This window comes from Seriola lalandi, unplaced genomic scaffold, assembly GCF_002814215.2.
Source record: "Seriola lalandi dorsalis isolate HSWRI2012SDOR001 ecotype SW California unplaced genomic scaffold, Sedor1 jcf7180002052685, whole genome shotgun sequence".
Classification (NCBI taxonomy): Eukaryota; Metazoa; Chordata; class Actinopteri; order Carangiformes; family Carangidae; genus Seriola; species Seriola lalandi.
In genome coordinates this window covers 127,294-149,095 of record NW_019523238.1, presented here as the reverse complement: position 1 = coordinate 149,095, position 21,802 = coordinate 127,294, and the positions used below count along the sequence as shown (strand labels likewise).

General features: G+C 42.0%; 2 protein-coding genes across 2 annotated transcripts; both read left to right on the top strand.

The window, feature by feature from the left end:
- The first annotated feature begins 6,063 nt into the window (after positions 1-6,063).
- Positions 6,064-8,364, top strand: or95a1 (odorant receptor, family 95, subfamily A, member 1). Its single transcript, XM_023400593.2, has one exon. It carries the CDS (start codon positions 6,064-6,066, stop codon positions 6,994-6,996), a length of 933 nt encoding a protein of 310 aa, XP_023256361.1. The 3' UTR covers positions 6,997-8,364.
- Positions 8,365-9,002: 638 nt separating this feature from the next.
- Positions 9,003-21,573, top strand: p4ha3 (prolyl 4-hydroxylase, alpha polypeptide III). Its single transcript, XM_023400583.2, has 13 exons — positions 9,003-9,294; positions 10,706-10,860; positions 10,983-11,206; positions 14,280-14,429; positions 14,518-14,569; positions 14,720-14,877; positions 15,439-15,615; positions 17,895-17,959; positions 18,152-18,311; positions 18,448-18,510; positions 19,001-19,069; positions 19,986-20,082; positions 20,603-21,573. Exons 1-13 carry the CDS (start codon positions 9,107-9,109, stop codon positions 20,671-20,673), a joined length of 1,629 nt encoding a protein of 542 aa, XP_023256351.1. The 5' UTR covers positions 9,003-9,106; the 3' UTR covers positions 20,674-21,573.
- Positions 21,574-21,802: the final 229 nt, after the last annotated feature.

The window sequence follows — 21,802 nt, the reverse complement described above, 5'->3', positions numbered from 1 at the left end:
ATAAGATTAAGGTACAGGCAGATGATGCTGCAAATCAGTGATTTACATTTAGGGGCATGTTTTTGCCTCATAAAGGTGCAAAATGGCATGTCGCTCCAACTGTACCTCATAGGGCTGGGTATTCTGATTTCCTGAATCGATTCAAATCGGATTCACAAGGTCCCAATTTGATTTGATTCAATTCGATTCCCGATTCAATTCAATTCGATTTGATTCGATATTGATTCAGTTAGAGAAATTTAAGGTACAACATCAGTTTTTCTTGGATATGAATAAGATTCTCAGATAACTAATGCTGTAAATTGTTCCTCTAACCTGGTGCATTGTCCTTCATCCTTTCGTCCAATTGAACGTTTGTACAAAATTTGAAAAAATTCCCTCAAGGCGTTACTGAAATAAAGAATGGGACGGGCAGACAGTTGGATGACCTGAAAATGGCTTGCGCCACAGCTGTCGCTGGCGTGCAGGCGTGATAATAAAATGTACTTTAACGGAGTATGTACCACATATCAAGGCTGAATCCTTACTGCAGCGGCGTGGGTTTGAATCTAGCCTGGGCCCTTTGCTGCATTCAACCCCCCTTTCTCCCCGCCTTTCCTGTTTCCTGTTACTGGAAACAAAACTGAAATTCAGAAAAAGTTTTAATAACCTTGGGTAGAACAGCCACACATTGTACTATAGCCCAATACCTCATCATTGCAGCAGCCATGTTTGTTCAGCAGAGTTGCAGCTCATACATACCTTTCTCAAATGCACAGCTGTGGTTTCTATTGTCATTTGAGGAGGAAATACTGTAACATACTAAAGTCATGTAATAATATAGATGCAGGTGGATCAAATATGGCTTATCTTTTATGTGAGTAATTTTTATTTTATTTCTTTTGAATAATAATAAGGTTCGTGGGTTATAATATGTGTGGTTGTTCTCAGGTTCCCAGTATTTACTACAATACTTATCGTATAGTTTATTTCCCCTTTCCTTTAAATTGTCCACTTGTTCCCTACAGTCTTGATTTCTTCCACTGTCCACCAGTAAGAACCAGTAAGTATTTTATCATACAATGAACTTCCACTGTAAATCGTGGGCAGTTTTATAAAGTGTTACCAGACATTTTTGTGGTCAATTTAAAGAACTTCCAGTCGCATAACGTCTCCGAACAGTGCAGAGCTGAGATGCTTTGGCCTCCTATTCTGGCAGGGCTCAGTACTTCTGCTGACTCGTCAGGGTTAGGACAGTTTCCCTGGGTAAACAATAATTGACTGTCAATGTCCTCACTGCTGTGTATTACCAACAGGTTACTGCACTCTCTGAAAACTCTTCCCCTCCTCTTTGCTCACTCCACAATATCTTTGACAAACATCAAATTATGAGCCATGTTTTCCTCTTTTTGTGTTGTTTTGCGCCACCAGAGACCTTTGGAAAATATCTTTGTGACACCGATGCTTTCATGAGTGTTAAGGTTGAACTATAGTTCAGCAGTAGTGATACCTGTTACAAATATAATCTCTGCAACACAGACAGTTCTGTAATAAGGCCCAGGAGCTATTTTGCTCATCCTGCAGTGCTATACTTATCTCGAAAGAGATCTATCTTCATTAACAGTGACATCTACAGCTCATAAGCTGTCACCTCCACTGACTTCTACAATCTAAAGGAAAAAGCACTGAAGGACACTGGCAAACACTTTGGTCAACAGTTCACAAACTGCATTAGACAAGACACAGCTGGAACCACTGACCCAGCTCGCTTTAAAAGTGTCCACTCAGCAGAATTATCTCATCACAGTGCCAACAATCAATATGAGAGCTCCCCCTTCCAGCTGGAAAAGGTTCAGCTGAGTCAATGCACTCGGGGGGGAAAAAAAAGATTGAAAGGAAATTTTGCTGTCCTCATGCATTAGTATTACATATGAGGTTATCAATATGTAGGCACATTTGCCTTTAGATTTTCACTCAACTTCTCAACTTGGCTTTTTATTATATGGGATGGAAAAAATAATGTACACACACACACACACACACACACACACACACACACACACATGCGTATAAATATATTTATACTTACACAACACAATTTGCCTATCACCAAACCAAAGTTGCTATTGGTTTGGTGAGACCAAACTTGAGCTAAAGGGGGAGTGACTATTGAGCTTACTTTCATCAAGAGGACAGAAACATGTCTTCAGTGGTTCACTGATGAAAGTGTAAGTAGTTGACTGTTTGCTAACATTTTAGCATGAACTGTTCCCCTGAGTGGATGATGCTAGTAATGTACCAATATTTTGTACTAAAACAAAACATTTAGTTCTTGGTACAAAGTACGATACAGTACAGTACAATCACAGTCACAGTCAAATTGAATGAATTCACTCTGTCCTGCACCAGTATCAAACATGGAAGTGCTCATACATTGAACACTTTCTGATAATGGTTAATGGATTATGTAGTAGTGCTTTAGAGATCAGTTATAAGTCATTATAAGAACAACTTTTAGGTTGTGGAAAATCCTCCTCCAGTATGATATTAACATTAATAAATCAATCAATTACAACTTATATACTCTTTATAAATAGTGGCTTTTCAGAAAGTGACACCATGATATTGTATTATTTGTGTCATGGTTTGCTATGGCAGACACTTTTTGTTCGTTTTGTTTGGACATTTTGAACTTCCTGTTTTATTTTGTAATTTTTGTAATTGGTTTCAATGTAACCCGTGGTAACCTGTTTTTTGAAGTTTTTTTTGTTAATTAAACATTCTGCACCCCATCCCCCTGTGTTGGCTGCATTTGGGTCCTACTTACCACTAACCCGTGACAGAACGAACCAACCAAGATATGGACCCAGCGGCCTACGCCAGCTTCATGGCTTTTTTGGGGGTGTGTAGATCCTCCCAGCCACCACCCCTGTCGGTCAGCAGGCCTCTTTGCACGCTGGCTGACCCGTTCTCGGACTCTGACCTGGAGGACCCTGACGAGTCCCCTTACAGGGGGAACTCGCCTTGCTATTTTCAGGGGATTTCGTGGAGGCCACAGTAGGCGAGGTAATCATGGCTCCCGTCGCCATGGGGAGGCTCGGCCTCGGCCTAAGCCCCAGGTTCCTCGCTTCCGGCCAAAGCCAAAGTCCAAGGTCCCCAGCTTCCAGCCCAAGCCCCAGCTACTCCAATGTCCAGAGCCTCTACTCCCCTGTGGGCAGGAGCCTTCACCAACCACCCTGGCTGACGCATCAGCTGTTCCAGCGTCGGGGGTTCCAGTTGGTGTTTCGTTGGCTCCTGCCCCACTTCCCGGGTCGACCATCCCGGCTGGCGCATCAGCTGTCTCAGCGTCGGGGGTCCTGGTCGATTCCTCCCTGGCTCCTGAATTGGGTGGGCTGGACAAAGTCTCCCCTGTTCCTCGTGTCCTGTCGGCGGACCAGCTGACTCTTGACTCTGGTTCCCAGTCAGTGGTCCGGCCGACTCCTGCTCCTCGTTCCCTGTTGGTGGTCTGGCCGACTCCTGTTCCTCGTGTCCTGTCGGCGGTCCGGCTGAATCCTGTCCCTCTGGTGGTGTCGGCGGCCGCTACTCCGTGTTCTCCAGCGGCATCGACGACTGTTCCTGTCTTTCCTGTGGTGTCTACGGCCGCTGCTCCGTGTTCTCCAGCGGCGTCGACGACTACTCCTGTCTTTCCTGTGGTGTCGGCGGCCGCTACTCCGTGTTCTCCAGCGGCATCGACGACTGTTCCTGTCTTTCCTGTGGTGTCTATGGCCGCTGCTGCGCCGTGTTCCCCAGTGGCGTCGATGACTGTTCCCGTTTTTCCTGTGGTGTCTACGGCCGCTGCTTTGTGTTATCCAGCGGCGTCGACGATGGCTACTGGTGTGACATCACCACCTCTCCTGGTTCCTGATGTGATGCCACCGCTTCTCCTGGTTCCTGATGTGACGTCACCGCCTCCCCTCGTTCCTGATGTGACGTCACCGCTTCTCCTGGCTCCAGCCGTGAAGTCACCTCCGCTCCTGGTTCCTGCCAGGGTGCCACCCCCCATTGATTCTTGCCCTGACTCAGCCCACATGGCTCTTGGTGTCATTGACTCCTGCCGGGGCGCCGCCTCCGGTGGTCTCTGCCTCCGTGCCGTCTCCGGTGGTCCCTGACTCTGTGCCGCCTCCAATGGCCCCTGACTCTTTGCCGCCTCCGGTGGCCCCTGACTCTTTGCCGCCTCCGGTGGCCCCTGACTGTGTGCCGCCTCCGGTGGGCCTTGACTCTGTGCCGCCTCCGGTGTTCCCTGACTTTGTGCCGCCTCCGGTGGTCCCTGACTCTGTGCCGCCTCCTGTGGTCCGGCCGATCTCTGTTCCTCGTGTCCTGACGGTGGTCCAGCTGACTACTGCCCCTGGTACCAGGTCGGCTCCTGCTCACCCTCCAGAGGGGTGTCGCCGTCCTCCTGTTCGCCCTCCAGAGGGGTGACGCCATCCTCCGGCTCGACCTCCGGAGAGACCCCGTCTTCGCTGCCGTCCTCCTGCTCGCCCTCCAGAGGGGCGACGCCATCCTCCGGCTCGACCTCCGGAGAAACCCCGTCTTCGCTGCCAGCCTCCAGAACGGCTCCGTCCGTTTGCCCGACCTCCGGGTCGCCCCACTGAACTGCCCAGCCTGTCCATAAGGCCTCCGAGCCGTCCCCCTGAGTTGCCATGTGTTGCCCCTGAGCATCGGAAGATGCTGTCCACTGGCCCCTGGATCCGTCCTCTAGCCCGAGTTAGTGTTCTGTTTTAAGGTCGTCTGGAATCCGACCCTTAAGGGGGGGTTCTGTCATGGTTTGCTATGGCAGACACTTTTTGTTTGTTTTGTTTGGACTTTTTGCACTTCCTGTTTTATTTTGTAATTGGTTTCCATGTGTGTCAGTGTTTTTGCTTCCTGTCTTGGTCCTGTGTCTGTGGTGATTGTCTGCCCCGCCCTAATGTGTTTCACCTGCGTTCAATCACCCTTGCCTCCCTTGTCTATATAGTCCTTGTGCTTCCCTTTGTCTGTGTTGGTTTGTCTGTTGATTTCTGGGTTTGTCTTCATCGGTTCACGTCTCCTGTTCATGTCTGGGTTTGTCCTTGTTTTGTTCTGGTTGCCTATTGTCATCCCCTGTGGTTCCCTGTGCCTGTTTTTTGAAGTTCTTTTTGTTAATTAAACATTCTGCACCCCATCCCCCTGTGTTGGCTGCATTTTGGTCCTACTGACCACTAACCCGTGACAATTTGCTTAATATTACTGATGTGTTACTATGAAAGTAGTATTTTAATGTTGTAGCCAGAAAAGCGGAACTAGTTACTTCATACACGTTATTCATATTAAATCAATTACAAAAAAAACATAACCTCATCAGATGTTTTGTATAAAATCTGAATCTGCAAAATTAAACAGACATTAGATAAATATAGTAGTAAATATAGTAGTAAATTGGCATACTATAATCATAGATATTGTATCACTCTTTATAGATTGGAGATGTAAGTGATGCATTTAATATCTTTCATCTGCAGCAATTGCAATTATTAATTTGGAATAAAATGGGATTATTGATTTTTTATTTTATTTATTTTTTTATGTTTCACATGGGTTCATCACTTTGTTTTTACTTCTTGCGTGTCTGCTTAAACCGTCATGTATCAAAAAAATTAGGTTTAGAGCTTCCTACCATAAATCCTGATGAACAGGAATACCACCTCATTAGTCCATCTCCACACTGAAATCTGTTGATAATGAGAAACATGATGCTTTGTGACGTCAGCCTGAAACCAATGTATCTCTGGAGGAAGAGCCTCCCAGAGATGTTGTACGTCAAACACACAATATGTGATAAGAAGAACAGATATCTGAACTCTTCTGACTGATGAGGATATTCTTAGGTGAGTGAAGTGATCTTTTATTCTGAATGTTGGATGTGTAATACAAACAGTTCATTATCATGTTCTTTTATCTAAGGGGGTTGACATTCAACTAGAGTTGTGTTATATGCAAGTTTTATGTATGTATTGTATTTCTCATTTGTATATGGATTTTTAATTATGATTCTTCTTTAACAGGTGTGCTCCAGTGCACAGCTGCAAAATGCAGAACCTGACTGAACTTCCAGCCAATGCAACATCCCAGAGAAGCCTGTCTGTCATCATCAAGGTGTGTGTGACAATACCCTTCTTCATTATCTTCCTGTGCTGCATTGCTGTTATGCTGCACATCTTTGTGACTCACAGGCAGTTCCTGGAGACGTCCCGTTACATCCTGTTTGCCTACATGCTGATCAATGACACCCTCCAGCTCTTGTCCTCTGTGGTGCTCTTCCTCTGTGTCATGGGTCAGGTGAAATTTGCTATTGTGTACTGTGTTCCTCTTCTGTTCATATCCACTGCCACTTTCCAGAACACACCCTTAATCCTGGCCACCATGTCACTGGAGCGTTATGTCGCCATCTTCTATCCGCTTCAACAGCCGGCCACCTGGCGCTCAGACCGTATCTGGATCATTATTCTGTCTGTTTGGTTCATCAGTTGTATCTTCCCTATCATTGAATACTCCATTGGGGAACTTGATCTTGCTGTGGATGTCCTCTCTACCCCTGTGCTTTGCAAAACTGTTGTCGTCAACTCATCTCCAATCCAGAAATTGTTCAAAGCTGCTTTAAATGTGCTCTTCTTTGCAGTAGTGGCTGTCATCATCCTCTTTACATATGTGAGAATCCTGCTAGAAACCAGGAAGCTGAGACAGGACAAAGAATCTGTGAGCAAAGCCATGCACACTGTGCTGTTCCATGGCTTTCAGTTGTTGCTGTGTATGCTGGCCTTCACTCACCCGATCACTGAAAGTCTCATAGTGCTGAACGCCAACTGGCTACCAGAAGACGTCGCCTTTTTTAATTACTTCTGCTTCATGCTAATCCCACGCTTTCTCAGCCCGCTCATCTACGGCTTTAGAGATCAGAACCTCAGGGGCTACATTGGGAAAACATTCCTCTGCTGCTCAAAAAAAGTCAAAGCCACACACTGATTTAGTTTTGATTGATCTCTCAAACATAATGCACAAATATCATAGGATGTATTTTGTGATGTTTTAACAGGATCTCTGGTGCAGGTCTAAACAAGTCTTAAAGGATAGCTTAACAATTTTTCAAGACTGCCTTTAAACAAAACTCAGGTGCTCATATGAACATTAGGAGCAGTGTGTGTGTGCGTGTGTGTGTGTGTGTGTGTGTGTGTGTGTGTGTTGTGATTATTTCTCCTTTTCGAGGTCAGAAACCTTTTGTTCTTTCAAAGTTCATCTGAAGCATCTGTAATAGAGTATGAAGCTTCAGCAACCTGAGTTAGACAGATCAATGTGGTATCTGTCAAAGTTAGTCTTTTTATTATAAAGTTCTCTCTAAAGAAATATGGGCCCTGACTACTGAATTAAGACAGATTTGACAAATTGTGAACTCATCCTTTAAAAAGCACTGAGTCAAATTTCTTCCATAAAAGGCCTTGGAAGGTATGTAAAGGCTTAAGCAGTGATGTCAGTTATAACATGTTTTTCTGATTGCAGGCCAAACTAAAATGGGAATTGTTTCACCTGCTGAATCGTTTCTTGTGGAGTGTCAGTGAGGACATCAGGACATCATATTGTTCTGATCTATAGATTTACAGACTATTAAAGCATTTGTGATACTTTGAGAAAACAAATTTTCAGCACTGAACAAGAATTAACCAGGAATTGATTAAGTCTCTTGTGCCCTCTGCTGCCCTGTGAAATCAATTACAGCACCACTTTTTGGGACAAGATCAACACCTTTATAGATCCACTGCTGTTAAATATAAACCATGCAGGCAGTGCTGGTAAATCCGTGCCAGCAGCATCAATAAAGGTTACTCAGTCGTGTGAATGAATTTAATCTATCATACCTGCAGCTGCTCTGGGATGCAGTATCTCATTCTCTCATTGAGCATGCAGTGCTGATCATGCAGGATTTATGGATTACTTAACACACTAATATTTGCATGCACAAACCAGTGTGTTCCCAAAACTGCCACCTGAAAGCATAGGCAAATACATACAAATTATCCTGTTTGATCAAAGTTTGCCAAAACTGTGTTACAAGAGTGGTGGGGTTTTTTTGTAAGGATACTTATTGTGTGGTTGCAACAATATAAATATCAAAATAAACAGTAATACAGAATTTAACTTCAAGCCAATATCTCCTTTATTTTTAATCTTTTAACTAAATTAATTTTATTTTATTTAATTTTTATATCATAATTTAAATATGTGTAAAAAACATTTTTGTACTGATTTTATATTTATATTGTTGATAAGTATAATTAATGAGGTCTAGAGATATCTATTCTTTAATTTTCCCTCTTTTTTCTTTCTTTGCACATTCTTGTGAATTCAATATTAAAAGTTTGTTTTGGGTAAAAATATTAAAGTGGTCACCTGTAAATCCCTTGTTAACTGGTTGTTTTTGTTACTGTGCAGCCAATCAAATCCTGATGCCAGTAGTGGTTTCATCTTACACCCAATAATAATCTCCTTAATGATTTACAGATTTGTTTTCTTAAAAGTCTATACTGTAGAGCTCACTACAGTCTGGTTGTTGTACAGAGCTGCAGCCTGCAGGTGTCGCTTAATACTTATATACAGCCATAACTTCTTTTTTAAGAAAGCAAATGTTTTACTTTAGCCACCCACTTCAAAGCATTAAACTTAAACTGAAAAAAACATCTATATATATATAAAGGTGGCATATATTTATTTGTATTTAGCCAGGTTCATTTCAATCAGAAACAAGCACCACAAACTGGCGCTGGACCCAGACTCCATAAAGCTTTCTATGATGTTATCATAGAGGAAATATAAACCTGTTGGGTGAATACACAGATGAGAAACTAATTGATTTGGTTTAAGTCAGGCTGGTCAGTGAAAGTTGATCCCCAGATCTGAGGGAGATCCTCATGTGGACTGTAGAGACACGTTAAATTCTCACAGAGAGAAGGAGGGGGGGGGGCGCCAGGAGCAAATCCTGAAGATCCTCAGTGCTGCAGTTCAGTAAAAGTGAGAGGGCCTCAGACACCGCAGCTGCTGTCGAAGAACGGGAACAGCTCAAAGTTTATTTCCTGTACTGGAGATGAATTGTCTTCCACGTGTTTACTTCAGCTGGGCTCTCCTGACTGTAGCTGTGATCCCCGCGTCTTCAGGAGAAATGTATACATCGCTGCTGAACGTAAAGCAGGCGATCAGCGTTGAACGGAAGCTGATCGATTACTTGAGAACTTATATTGACCAGGAGCTGGAGAGGCTGGAGGACATCAAACGGTGAGTGACATGCAGGATGATGCATGATGATCACACTTCAGAGGGATGAGCGCTTTTTTCCATTTCCATGCGTGAAGTGACAGTTTTTCATTGATATCCCCATAGATTTGTGGCTGCCCAAGCGTCAGAGACAGCGCTGCAGCTGTAATATATTTGTGGACAATTAAAGGAAAGATCCGCTCTAATTGCTCTGTGGTGATGATATCATCCAGTGGCCGATCTTGGAGCTGCTCTACACAGTGAATAATAATGGAACAAAGTTTTTGCACATGATGATGAGAGCATATGTGGAGGTTTTATTTGGATATGGTCACGTCAGAGACACAGCTGGGAATCCTGCATTTAAACCTCATATCTTGGAGGCCTGATTTCCATCCCAAGAAATTAGCAATTATACCAATGACCTGAGACAATAAATTGTGAAGGGAGAACGGCTTTTAGGATCTTCTCTCTCTTGCCCAGAAACTTTCATTATGTTGGAGAAAGAGATGACTGATGAGGAACAGGACTTATCAAGTGACTTCCCACCAAATTTATGCTCATGATTCAACAGTTTCTGTGTGGAAGTCACTGCCACGAGTTTTATGGAGGAGCCATGACACTTAAGACAGGAGCTCAGTTGTGGTGGCTTTTTTTGTGGTGTGGAGTTGGAAAAAGAGTCATTTCAGACATCAGCTTTATTGATCTGTTGTGACATGGTGAGAATGGAAATATTACCAAGATTCAAGGTTCAGTCATTCTTCTAAATGAAATGCTGTTCCACCAAATAAAGCAGATGAAAACAAATAAAGAAATAAAAGCAGATAAGGCAATCATAGATGAATAGATAAAGTAAGTCTAGGAACACACTGAGCTTCTGTAAAGTGTGCTGAGTTGCAAATTTGAAAAAAATGGCAGCTATTTCAGAAGTTATGAGTTCATGTGATAAGATGCAGGTTTCCATCTTTCTTTTCTGAAAATCTAGATTCTAGATTCTAAGTTTTATTAGAATTTGTGGGACTGCATCATACTACGTGATGAGATTTAATGGTTATTTCTTTATTTTTCTTATAATATTTTGATATCACTACACTAGTTATTTTCTCTATATTTGTGGGTTATTTCATTTCATGCAATCAGTTTATTTCCAGTGTATTGTCTGTATTGAGTAATCAATGTATTTTGACTATTTCCACACTGATGAAGACCCAGTGAGGTCAAAACTGGTACATTTTTAAACCAGTACACCTGCCTGAATACAGGGTTTTAATACAACTTTTCCTCTTGTTCTGCCCGAAGGTCGTTTTCTTTTCTATGACCAGTGTTTAGACCTTCAGGAGCACCTTAAGGTTCCCAGGACTACATGTGAAACTGACTGAGCGCTTGGTCTCTTCTTTCCTTTTGTAACCTCAGTTTATGTTCTTTCACGCAGATTTTATGTCAAAGTGTCTGACCTTCACACTGAACTTTACAAAGGCCCGGGGACTGCGATGGCAAACCCTCTGGTGGCATTCACCCTGATCAAGCGGCTGCATTCAGAGTGGCTGAATGTCGTCTACAGCAACGAAGCCTTGGAGAACGCACAAGGTTGGCTCACTGCCTGCTTCACAGACACATCTGGTGGTGATAACTAAACACCCCCCACTCTTCTCTGCTGTCACCAACCCCCACCCCCCACCCAGTTCACCTTTTGGCTTTCTGCTGTCCAGCCCTCAGGTCCGGTTACGAGGACAAAGAGGCCGATCTGCCCAAACTGGAAGACCTCCAGGGGGCCGCCAAGGGGCTGATGAGGCTGCAGGATGTGTATGCTCTCCAAGTTACGAGCCTCGTAAGGGGTCGTTTCCAGAGAGTCTCTAATGGAAAGCCTATTGATATCTACATGCCCACAGTCTCTGTCCCACTGTCTGGTGATGACTGCTTTCTGGTTGGAAAGGTACACAATCCATTATTTTCCTTTGTTGCTTCATAACATAGTTTTAAACCTATTTCTAATGGTAATGGAAGCACTCAGAACCTTTATTTAAGCAAAAGTACCAATACAACAATCTAAATATACCACATTTCACTACACTACAGTATTATCAGCTTAATGTACTTATAGTATCAAAAGTACGCTTTCTTCAGAATAATTTTTTGGAGGTAGGTTTTACTATTTTATATACAGTTAGCTAGGTGAGTACAGTGGCTCCAACCTAGGGCTTGGGGCCCTCCATCAAGTCACAAGACAAATCTGTGGGGTTGTGGGATGATTAATGAGAAAGATTTGGGAAGTTTAGAGGTGAAATCACTCATTTGTGGAACTCAAAACAACTCGTAGACATCTGAAATGTGATAAGGAGCCCTCAACAGACAGCTTTTTTTGGAAAGGGTCACATGCCAAAAAAGGTTAGGGACCACAGGGCTTAATCTTCAACATGTGTTGGTTTTTAATCTGCAAAGTAACTAGTACCTATGGCTCTTAAATAAATGCAGTGGAGTAAAAAGTACAATATAGTATAGTACACGTACTTCAAAATTGTACTTGAGTATAGAACTTTAGTAAATGTACTTTCTTAATTCCCATCACTGCTTATTTGTCACCTCTCCATTCCCTAAAATATAGCAAAGGACATGTGATGTAAGAGTGCTGGGACGTCTGTCATCCTTGTGGGTCACTTTTTGGACTAATAATAAGCTACAACTGCCCATGTCAACGAATGAAATTGAGAGATGTTTGAAGATGCTGCTGTGAAAAATTTCCCTCCCTGATTAACATCCCAACCCAAAGCTCTGTCAGTCATTGTGTACAGACCGTCAGCCTGGAAAAAGTGGAATTCTTCCCATTGCGTGCCTGGGAATCCATTTCATGTGAAAATGAATATGCTATTCTACAAGTATGAAAAAAAGAAAAAAAGGTTTCCCCACAGTAGATTCCACTGTTTATGTACAGCGGTGATGTGTGAGGGCAGGGCAATGTGGGGGAGAGACATCCTCTTGTATGGAAAAGACATTATCTCACACAGCAAACCTTAAGGAGTGTTTGGAGTGAGGAGCAGAGATTGCCTTCACTTGCACTGCGGCTGGGATTAAATATGAGACAATCTGTAAACGGAGATGCTTAGCTTTTGGGGTGTTGTCAGTAAAAGAGCTGCCTGCAAATACTTTTATATGGCTGTTAAACCTCTCTTGAAAACCAACAGGCTGTGTTAACAGAAACTTGATTAAAGCTAAAGCAGAAATTTTAAAGCTGTCTGAAGCTTCCCTCAGGCAATGAGACAATCTGCTGAATATGAACTATTTTTAAAGAATTCACTGGTTCTTTAGCCCATTGCTTTAGAGGCTAACAGCTCCCAAATTAAGGGGTGTGATTCTGTGAAGTGGGAGTTTAGACGAGTCCGTGTGTTTGATTAGCTGAGTGGTGAGTTTGTGTGTGTGTGTGTATTTGGGGGGTTAAATGCTACACTGGTATTTTTGTCTGTGTGCTGTCTGCAGGGGTTGTGGATATAATCTGTGATGGGAGGAGCCACACGCCACCCAGTTCCCATGTGGGTGCTGTCAGGCTTTTAGTCAGCACCCACTTAATCAAGTCAAGTCAGCTCCAAAAGGGGTTTGAAACCAGGTGAAGAGCAAAGGAGACTGTAGCCAGTGTTCATGACATACATGTAAAATTACTGCTCAAGGCGTCCCTTGATCAACAGACATGTATCTTCATCCGCAGGGTATTTGACTGAGGAGCCCAGGGTGATTAAAAAGGTCAAAGTTGATACAGCAGAACCACAGACGTCGACTTTTTTATTCCACGCATTCTTCTTTCTGGTCAAAACCGGGCACCTACAATGCAACTTGACCGCCAACAATTAGGTCACAGATTTGGGTGTGCTATGTAAAAAGCAGCTAATGTAGCCTCAGGCGACAGTTGTATCGTGAGTTCACTTCTTTCTAACTCCACACCCCCAGATTTTTTTCATTTTCAAACTTGCAGTCTTCAGAGCAAACTGACTCTGACTGAAATAATGTCACTTCAGGCAATTAATCACATTTTATGCCGCTCCCTCTGGAAAAGGCTCTGGAAAAGGCTTTGAAGAAGTTTTTCTGTATAAATATGAAGTAATACGCCCAAAAATGTGTAATCTGTCAATACAATCAATATTTTGGGGTTTTGGACATTTTATAAACTAAATGATTCAACAAATAACAGAGAATGATATGATGAGAATGATAATGACAATAATTGTTAGTTACAGCCATACACTACATACTGTAAGATCAAGACGTCAAATGTGTCGAAAATCAAGATTTCACTGTTACAGCACTCTCAAAAATAATACAAGTCATTGTTACACCACATCTTGTAAATAGTGCTTAGGTTAAATAAAGCTGCTCTTGTTAAAGATTGTATTTAATCAGCTATTCTCATTAAGATCAAGATCTTTTTGCAAGAGAGACTTGGGTACAGCAGAAGAATTAAGATCAGTGATAAGACAAGCTAACGACACAGAAGCGCGTTCAAGAAGCATCAGAAACTATCACATGTATCTCGAAAAAAGGTCCAAAATTAAAAGGTTAAATTCATCCAATAGGATACTTTCACATTTTAAAGTCTCACATTGTCTGTGCTGGTTAATCAATGTATTGGACATCACATTTCTGCTTTCCTGCTACTTGCCACCAACTCAAAAATGCCATTTTTGTAATTCTGTTCCATTGAAGTTGAAGTAGCCAAAATGGCTTGGCCCACAGGCAGCCTATGTCCAGCATGCCAGGGTGACAAAATTACCCCAGCTGCATGACGTGATAGAACTGGCAGAAGAAACTGGTCTGATTCTGGCTGCTGATGCCAGCTCAAAACTTGAATTACTGTTGTTAAATGGATGCAATTCTTACTAAAAATCATCTCAGATCTCAAAACCTCTGGCAGCCATTCATGCAACATTATGCTGGCATTTGGGCCTACATTGCAGAGACAAATTCTCTTAAAATTGCTATATAGTAATAATTAAAAGTAACCATGGTGTTATTTTACACAGGTGGCCTACGAGCAGGAAGACTACTACCACTCAGTGCAGTGGTTGGAGGAGTCGGTGCGTCTCTTCAGGGGAACCGGAGGCGAGTGGAGCCCTGAGAATGAAGGGACTTTAGAGGACGCCCTGGATCACCTGGCCTTCTCTCACTTTAAAGTAGGGAGAAGGACATTTAGAAAAAAACGAAGAATGTAAGATGATTGATGGTTTGGACTGCTCTGAATTTCTCGTTTCTCTGTTTCAGACAGGAAACGTCTCCTACGCTCTGAGTCTATCTCAGGAGTTACTGCATTACGGTACATCTTTTAAGTCAAATTGTTTTTTACTGTTAATTCTTCCTGTGCTGCATAAACAGTCCCTGAAAAACCTTCTTCACAGGTTGTATCTTTGCTTCAGTGAACAGTGTGCCTTCTCTCCCTGACTGCACTTCATTTGTTTCTTCTCAGATCCAATGAATGGAAGAGTTTTGCAGAATGTTGAGAAATATGAGAAGCTGCTGGTCGCTGCTAGTCCACCCAGGGTCAGTGGGTTGAGGAGACCCACAACCAAACATGTAAGGACCAGGGACACTTATGAGAGACTCTGCCAGACCCAAGGCTCTCAGGTATTCATCACAATTAATCATTCTATACGCATGCCATGAGTTAGACAAATATTGGAAGGGATCAGGGAGACCTTAATACAACAACCAGAGTATTCTTAATCACAAGCAGAAGTCAGAGGATCAGCAAAGTCTGTAGGATTCATCCTGTAGTTACTATGAAATGTCTTTAGCAGTCCATACATCCATTAGTTGTTGAGATATTTCAGTCTGGACCAAGACTGAAAACTGTAAAATGGTTTGTGTTTCTGTTGTAATAATCTAATACTGCAAAACATATAACTGTATAATGCTCAAAATGGGCATTTTTTTTATCCCCACAAAACTAAGATGTTTTCATTGTCATTTAAACATCTCCAAGTAATTCGTCAAGTATTTGATAAAAACGCAGTTTCATCCATATTAAAGAGCTCATCAAGATCCAAGTTTGTGATGGGAGTTTCCTTGGCCATAAAAAGGCGTATGTGGGGACAGAACAATGCTAGGAGTAATTTGTGGTTGAAAAAGAAAAGGTTCCTGTTTTGATCTTGTTAATGGACTTCAGATGCCTGTTTCTCCTCACAGCCAATGCATTTTGAAAACCCCAGACTATTCTGTGACTACTTCACCAACGACAATCCTGGGCTGCTACTGCTGCCAGTAAGACGTGAAGTGCTGAGCCTGCAGCCGTATGTGGTCCTCTACCACAACTTCATCACTGACACAGAAACTGAAGATGTCAAGAGGATCGCCCAGCAAGGAGTAAGTGCCGGCGCTGTGCATTTTTATCATAATTTATGGGTGAAAAAAAAGATATGGTGCGTTTCCAATATGTCAGTTATTCCAATTCGGTCATCAAGTTTTTTTCTTGGCAACAGCAAAAGTTCAAAAGAGTCTGTTCAGTTTGTTGAAATCAATAAACAGATGAATCATCGTAGAGAATCGAGTTAACATTTGGCTATTGCCATGTAAACACCCTGTGTCTTAGTTCCACATTGAAGAATCAGGTCTTTTTGAACAGGACCAGGATCAGGGTTTTTTATTTGTCCATGTTCAGTCTGTTTAGAATATATTGTGAATTTGTTAGGATTGGCTTTGTTGGTATTACTGGTTATTTTAGGATGTTTCCTAACACATTTTTATTTTCCTCTATCCCAGATGTTTGCTTTCCTGGAATTAAAAGTGTAATCAAATTGTCAGCCTTTGAGCAGGGCTAAGAAGTTGTCATTTCACTTAAAGTGCAATCTCAAATTGAGATATCTTCTATAGCTCCTGTCCTCAAACTTTCTTAAGTCCGCCTTTTATAGACCAACCCACAGGAAGTATATAAAAGGGCAACTACTGTTGTTCCATGACATGAGCTGTGGGTTAGCATGGACTCAGCACTTTATTTCTGCTGACTGAAATAAGAACAATACTCACAAGACATCACTGGTCATCCACCACATCTTCATCACCGGCACTGTGTCTAATGTTTTCTTGCCCTCTGACTTGAAGGATCTAATAACATAGCTGTGTATTTATTTACCTGCAACTGAGAGTTTGTGGTCTTTGGACATTTACTCAAGTATTGTAATTAAGTATTTTCGTTTTATGCAACTTTTAGTGTCACTCCACTACAGGGAAGACTGCCAGTATATAAAGTAGTTCAACACTTAGCTCCACCGCGACCAACAGTAGTACAGCACATTTTGCTCATTAAACTTTTCCGTGCTAATATGAATTCCTATCCAGAGGAATGGTGTCTGTCAAAAGGGATTATTTTTGTAAATATTACTTTTGCATATATTTCCTGGTAATGTGCTCTGCTGTGTGGTTCTCTGGCTGCTGGGGTCTAAGCCAACCGTGAACCTTTTCCTGATGGAAAGATCCTGGAAAGACCCTATGGAGGAAGAGTTGGTCTGCTTCCAAACATTTAGCGCAGCGTAAAGGAATGAGGGATACAATACTATGAAAACTTGGCAGGGTGTCTCAAACTGTCCAAATGACCCTGCAGGGCTCCTCTGGTAAATATTCAGTCCTCTATCACTGAGCTTCAGCATTTATCTAACACATGTATCTAAAATGAAACTTTAATGAAAGCGGCTCACAGTATGCTGACTAAATAACTTTAGGGAATATTTGGTGGGCTAACTCAACTGCTGCCTTATAGTTTCTGTGAGGTTTTGGCATTGTTCAATGACTTTTCCATCCTTTGCTCAAATGGAAACCCACGTACTTATTTCATCATCGTGTCAGCTTGTGGGTTGATTGAAAACAGGCCCAGGGTACAGTATTAGTTTGGAGCAGTGAGCAGCATTGGTTAACCATGAGCATGGTTTACACTTTGCTCGTGCCGGAGAACCAACAAGAACACAAGTCTGTTTTGTGATTAACTGATGTGTGAAATAATTAGTTGACTTACTCTTTTTTTATTTGTATTTAACCTCTTTTGAAATGGTTTTTGTCAGTCCTTTAGAGTTGAATGAAGTAATGTCTCTGGTGGTCATAAGGTACCTGGATGTTATCAGAAGTTTGAGCTGCAAAATTAACCAGGAATATTGTATTACCTTTTCTCTGAATATAACACTGTAGTAGCTTATGTACCAACTTCAAACTGTATAACATGAGCAGAGTGCAGTGTGACGATTCTGCTGTCCAAATAAATCACAGAGGCTCAATTTTAAGTAGGGAATACTTGGTCCAAAACATCTGGATCCCCCAGACCCCCGTCTAGACTCAGAATTTGAGGTCTACTTTGAGGCAAAAGGAGACTTGAAACTATTATCCGTGAGAAAGTAGTGTATCTGCACATTGGTGAAATCTGTTCATCTCGGCATCCTTTTTGATGGTTTGCAAGTCGAGAATGATGATTTGTTATCTAAAGCGTGGCGTTTTTGGATTATTTTGTCTGATCTGCTCTGTTTTCATTTTGGATACATCATTGGAGCATATTTTCGTGCTATTACTCAGACTTTGTCAGTGCTTGCAGCTGGACATCAAAGCTTGGTTCCTGTAACAATCACAAACGTAAGATGCTGTTTTCTGTCTTTGCTAACAAGCTGACAAGGTCTGTGGTGGCAGCCGGAGAGAAACAAGCGACAGCAGACTATCGCATCAGCAAGAGGTACAAATAACCTACAATACTTTGTAACTTCTAACAGTTTGTTTATGGTATGTTGTTTATTATCAGTTATTTAATTCGTATTAGCAAGTTTAGAGGGTTAGTCCTAGTGCAAATTGAATTCCACACATTTGCAGCAAAAATTACTTACGTATGTAAATGATAGATACTTTTATAAATATGTCTTATTTCTAGTGCATGGCTGAAGGACTCAGCACACTCCATTGTTGGGAAGCTGGACCAGAGGATCTCTATGCTCACAGGTCTGAACGTGAAGCATCCATATGGCGAGTACCTCCAAGTGGTGAATTATGGGATTGGTGGCCATTATGAGCCTCACTTTGACCATGCTACAGTAAGTTGATTATTAGACCTGTTTAACAAATTGCAACACTTTTTATATTTCTGTAGACTTTGCATGTTGACTGTTGTTATATTTATAATGATTTACTGCTGCTTTCTATTGTCTGTTTGCATTTGCATGTAACCAGTCACCTTCAAGTCCCGTGTTCAAACTGAAAACTGGGAATCGAGTGGCAACCTTTATGATATACGTGAGTAAACTCTTACTCTGACCATCTTCTGACCCTGTATGACCCAGAGCGCAGCCAGAGGTTCTTGGGCAGGTTCTTGGTTCCTGTTGGCTGATCCAAAGCCTAAATTAAAAACAAAGATGTCAGGCTCTTGCCACAAAAGCTGCAAGACTTTGGAACAACCTGCCTAGATCTGACCTCGGTGCCTAAATTACACTTTTATAGATGTTCTGTCATGCGGCAAACATAAACCAAACTCTATTTTCTGACTGTCTCTGACCTTCATCATACAGTCTGCTTCTATAATTTTGCCTTTGAATTTCTTATTTGTTCTTTTTCGTATGATTATCATTAAGAAACCAATGTGAAAATCTGAGTAAAATTGGATAGTGATAACAAAAGGAATCTCTTTTTGTGAGACTTTGAAAACAGCGCAGCAGACTGATTGGTTTTTCATAACACGGGCACATAAACACAAGACACAACTCTGAAGGAATGTCCTTTTCCACAGCTCAGCTCTGTCGAGGCAGGTGGGTCCACAGCCTTCATCTACGCCAACTTCAGCGCTCCTGTCGTGGAGGTAAACACACTGTGCGGGTGTCTGAGATAAGCTAAAAGTAGCCTCTTTTGTCTTCATGTCATTTTTGCCTGGAGCTAGATTATTTTCACCTCTCTCACATTCTCTGGTGCAGCTGTCAAAATGCCAAAAGGTCAGATCATAGCAACATCAGCCATGAGATTTTTTTAACCACAATACTGCTGTTGTATAGTTGAGCGTCAGTGGAGGTCGGAGCTGTTTTTGGGCTGATAAATGAGCTGCCGTGGAAGGTTTAACAGGCCATCCCTGGGGTTTAACCTTTCACCTTTCTGACATCTCACTTCCTGGCTGTTTATACAGAAAATAACCGAAGCTGATAAACTGATCAAATGACTAATTAAATATTTAATTATGCTTGAAATTCAGGTGTGTCTGTTATTATAAGATTAAAGATAAATTAGTAATACACAGAAAAATAACCTTGACACCTCTCTGTAACTGCAAGAACACTCTCATTAACTGTTCTCTACCCACTTGTGACAGCATGTACATATGTGCCTGTCCATCTTTGTTACTCTGTTTTTGTAATCTATTTAACTATTAACAGGGCATTGCTGTAAAAGAGCATTCAAGCTCAGCCAACTTACCCTGTATAAACAAAGGTAAAGTAAATAATCATTTGATAACAGATTAGTGAGGATATTCTACTTTTCTGTTTTTTATATTAATCTGAATATCTTTGGATTTTTGACTGAAACAAAACAAGAGATTTGATGAAATCACCTTGGGCTTTAGGAAACTGCGATGGGCATTTTCACTGCTTTCTGATCTTGCATAGACCAAAAGATTCATTGATTAACCAGGAAAATAATTGTGAGATCAGTTGATAATGAAAATGGTTGTTGGTTGCAACTTTACTTTAGACCAAAACCCTGTTTTTTTCTTTTTCATATCACAGAAAGCCGCCATCTTCTGGTGGAATCTCCACAGAAATGGTCAAGGAGACGTAGACACCCTGCATGCTGGCTGCCCTGTGCTTATTGGGGACAAATGGGGTAAGACTCAGTGGATTCAGGGTATGATGTGATGATGCTGTCAACAGGAGCCAAGAAGTGATGTAAATATGGAAAAAAAAAAGCAAGTCACATGACTTTAGACTTTAGTTTTATTTTAAACATTGCATTAATATCGAGTTGTTTTCCAGTGTTGCTGTTACACAGGAGCAACTGTTCAATAGCGAAGCCACATCTGTGCTGCGTTATGCATTTAGAGATGTTACAGAGTGCAGTTCAGACATTGAGGGCTCATCTTGGAAGCTAAACATCTGCTGCCAGTTGGCTTAGGCCAGCAAACTCCCAATGCTGAAACATGTGCTAGGGACCCAGTTAAACTATCAGACAGACATTAATCATCACAAAGCAGCTGCAGAAGCATTTGGTGGCTGTGTTGTTTTTAGCAATCATATATATATATATATATTATCAGAAATTAATGTTAAGGCTATACTTTGCCAGTGGTAGAAGAAGTATTCAGACCTTTGGTAAATCTGTCTGTAAATCTGTCTGTATGTTCCAGTGGCAAACAAATGGATCCATGAGTATGGCCAAGAGTTCCAACATCGCTGCAGCCTGAATCCTGAAGAGTGAGAGGGGTGGAGCATTAGCTGGGCCCCTTTGAGTACAAGAGCCAGCCTCTACAATTGAGAGGCACACTTAAAGGCGAAGAGAAGGAGGCAGCCAAAAAGTGAACACACAGGCAGGGAGGGTGAGAGCCACGAAGGGGCAGCCTGCATCTGTGATTGGAGCTCCAGGCCCCAGGGAGCCTGGAGCATACAGCGGACACTTCTGCAGTGGACATGGATAGCACACTGCCGAGAGGAGTGGAGCTGTTGGCAATCGGCCCCCAGAGGCCAAATGCTCTCTTGCTCCTACTGGCCAGATTCTGCAGATGGAGAGAGGCCTCTGCCTTCACACACTGTGCTGGTTTCAGTTAACTGCGCAAGGCTGTTTACCTCCTGCTTGCTTAAAATCGTATATGTTATGCAGCTCTTTTCCTATGCTGGGCCCACTCGAGGGTCTGTCATTACAGTCAACACAGCTGAACTTTGTTCAGACTCTCAACACTTTATTTTCTTTTATTAAAATCTGAAAATGCCAAATTTACAAAGATGGGCTACTCAGTATGCCAGGATGAATATGTATAAACTGATGCATAAGACATCTAGAATCTTCTGGGTTTGAACATTTGTTACTGTATGAGTGATACTTCTCTGAAATGTTAGCACCAGCAGATGCAGAACATGTAGTCTACAGGGTAGAAAAAAGTACTTTATGACTTATCTACAGAGATTTTGGTTAAAGTTCTTCTGTGTTCGGTCATCTCAGACCTCAGGACTCCAGTTCAGACTGGTGCTATGAGTCAAAGGAACCAGTCATTATGAGTGTGCCTGTTTATTCCCAGCTGACTGAACGATGTGGTCATCACTGCCTGTGGGAGACGCTCTCAATTTGATATGATGTAATAAACTGTTTAATGGAACAAGTGAACCAGATCTCTCAGCCTCTTTTTGAGCTTCAGAGGCTGGTCATTAATCATGTTCATCTGCACACCCAATGATTGTGAACCTGTCTGTTCCAAACTTCATGTCTGAACTCACACAACCAACACTGTCTGCATACCACTCAGATATTTCAGATGTCTAAGTAGGTCATAACCCAACTTAAAACATACAGACATACATTTATTCAAATTCACTGTATGAGCTTGAGGAAACAG

What these genes read in the sequence shown, in the direction of transcription:
- or95a1 (XM_023400593.2), top strand. Translation starts at nt 6,064, where the DNA reads ATGCAGAACCTGACTGAACTTCCAGCCAATGCAACATCCCAGAGAAGC.
- p4ha3 (XM_023400583.2), top strand. Translation starts at nt 9,107, where the DNA reads ATGAATTGTCTTCCACGTGTTTACTTCAGCTGGGCTCTCCTGACTGTA. An exon ending in AGCCTTGGAGAACGCACAAG is followed by an intron (nt 10,861 to 10,982) that starts GTTGGCTCACTG and finishes TCTGCTGTCCAG; the next exon opens with CCCTCAGGTCCGGTTACGAG. An exon ending in GACTATCGCATCAGCAAGAG is followed by an intron (nt 17,960 to 18,151) that starts GTACAAATAACC and finishes TCTTATTTCTAG; the next exon opens with TGCATGGCTGAAGGACTCAG.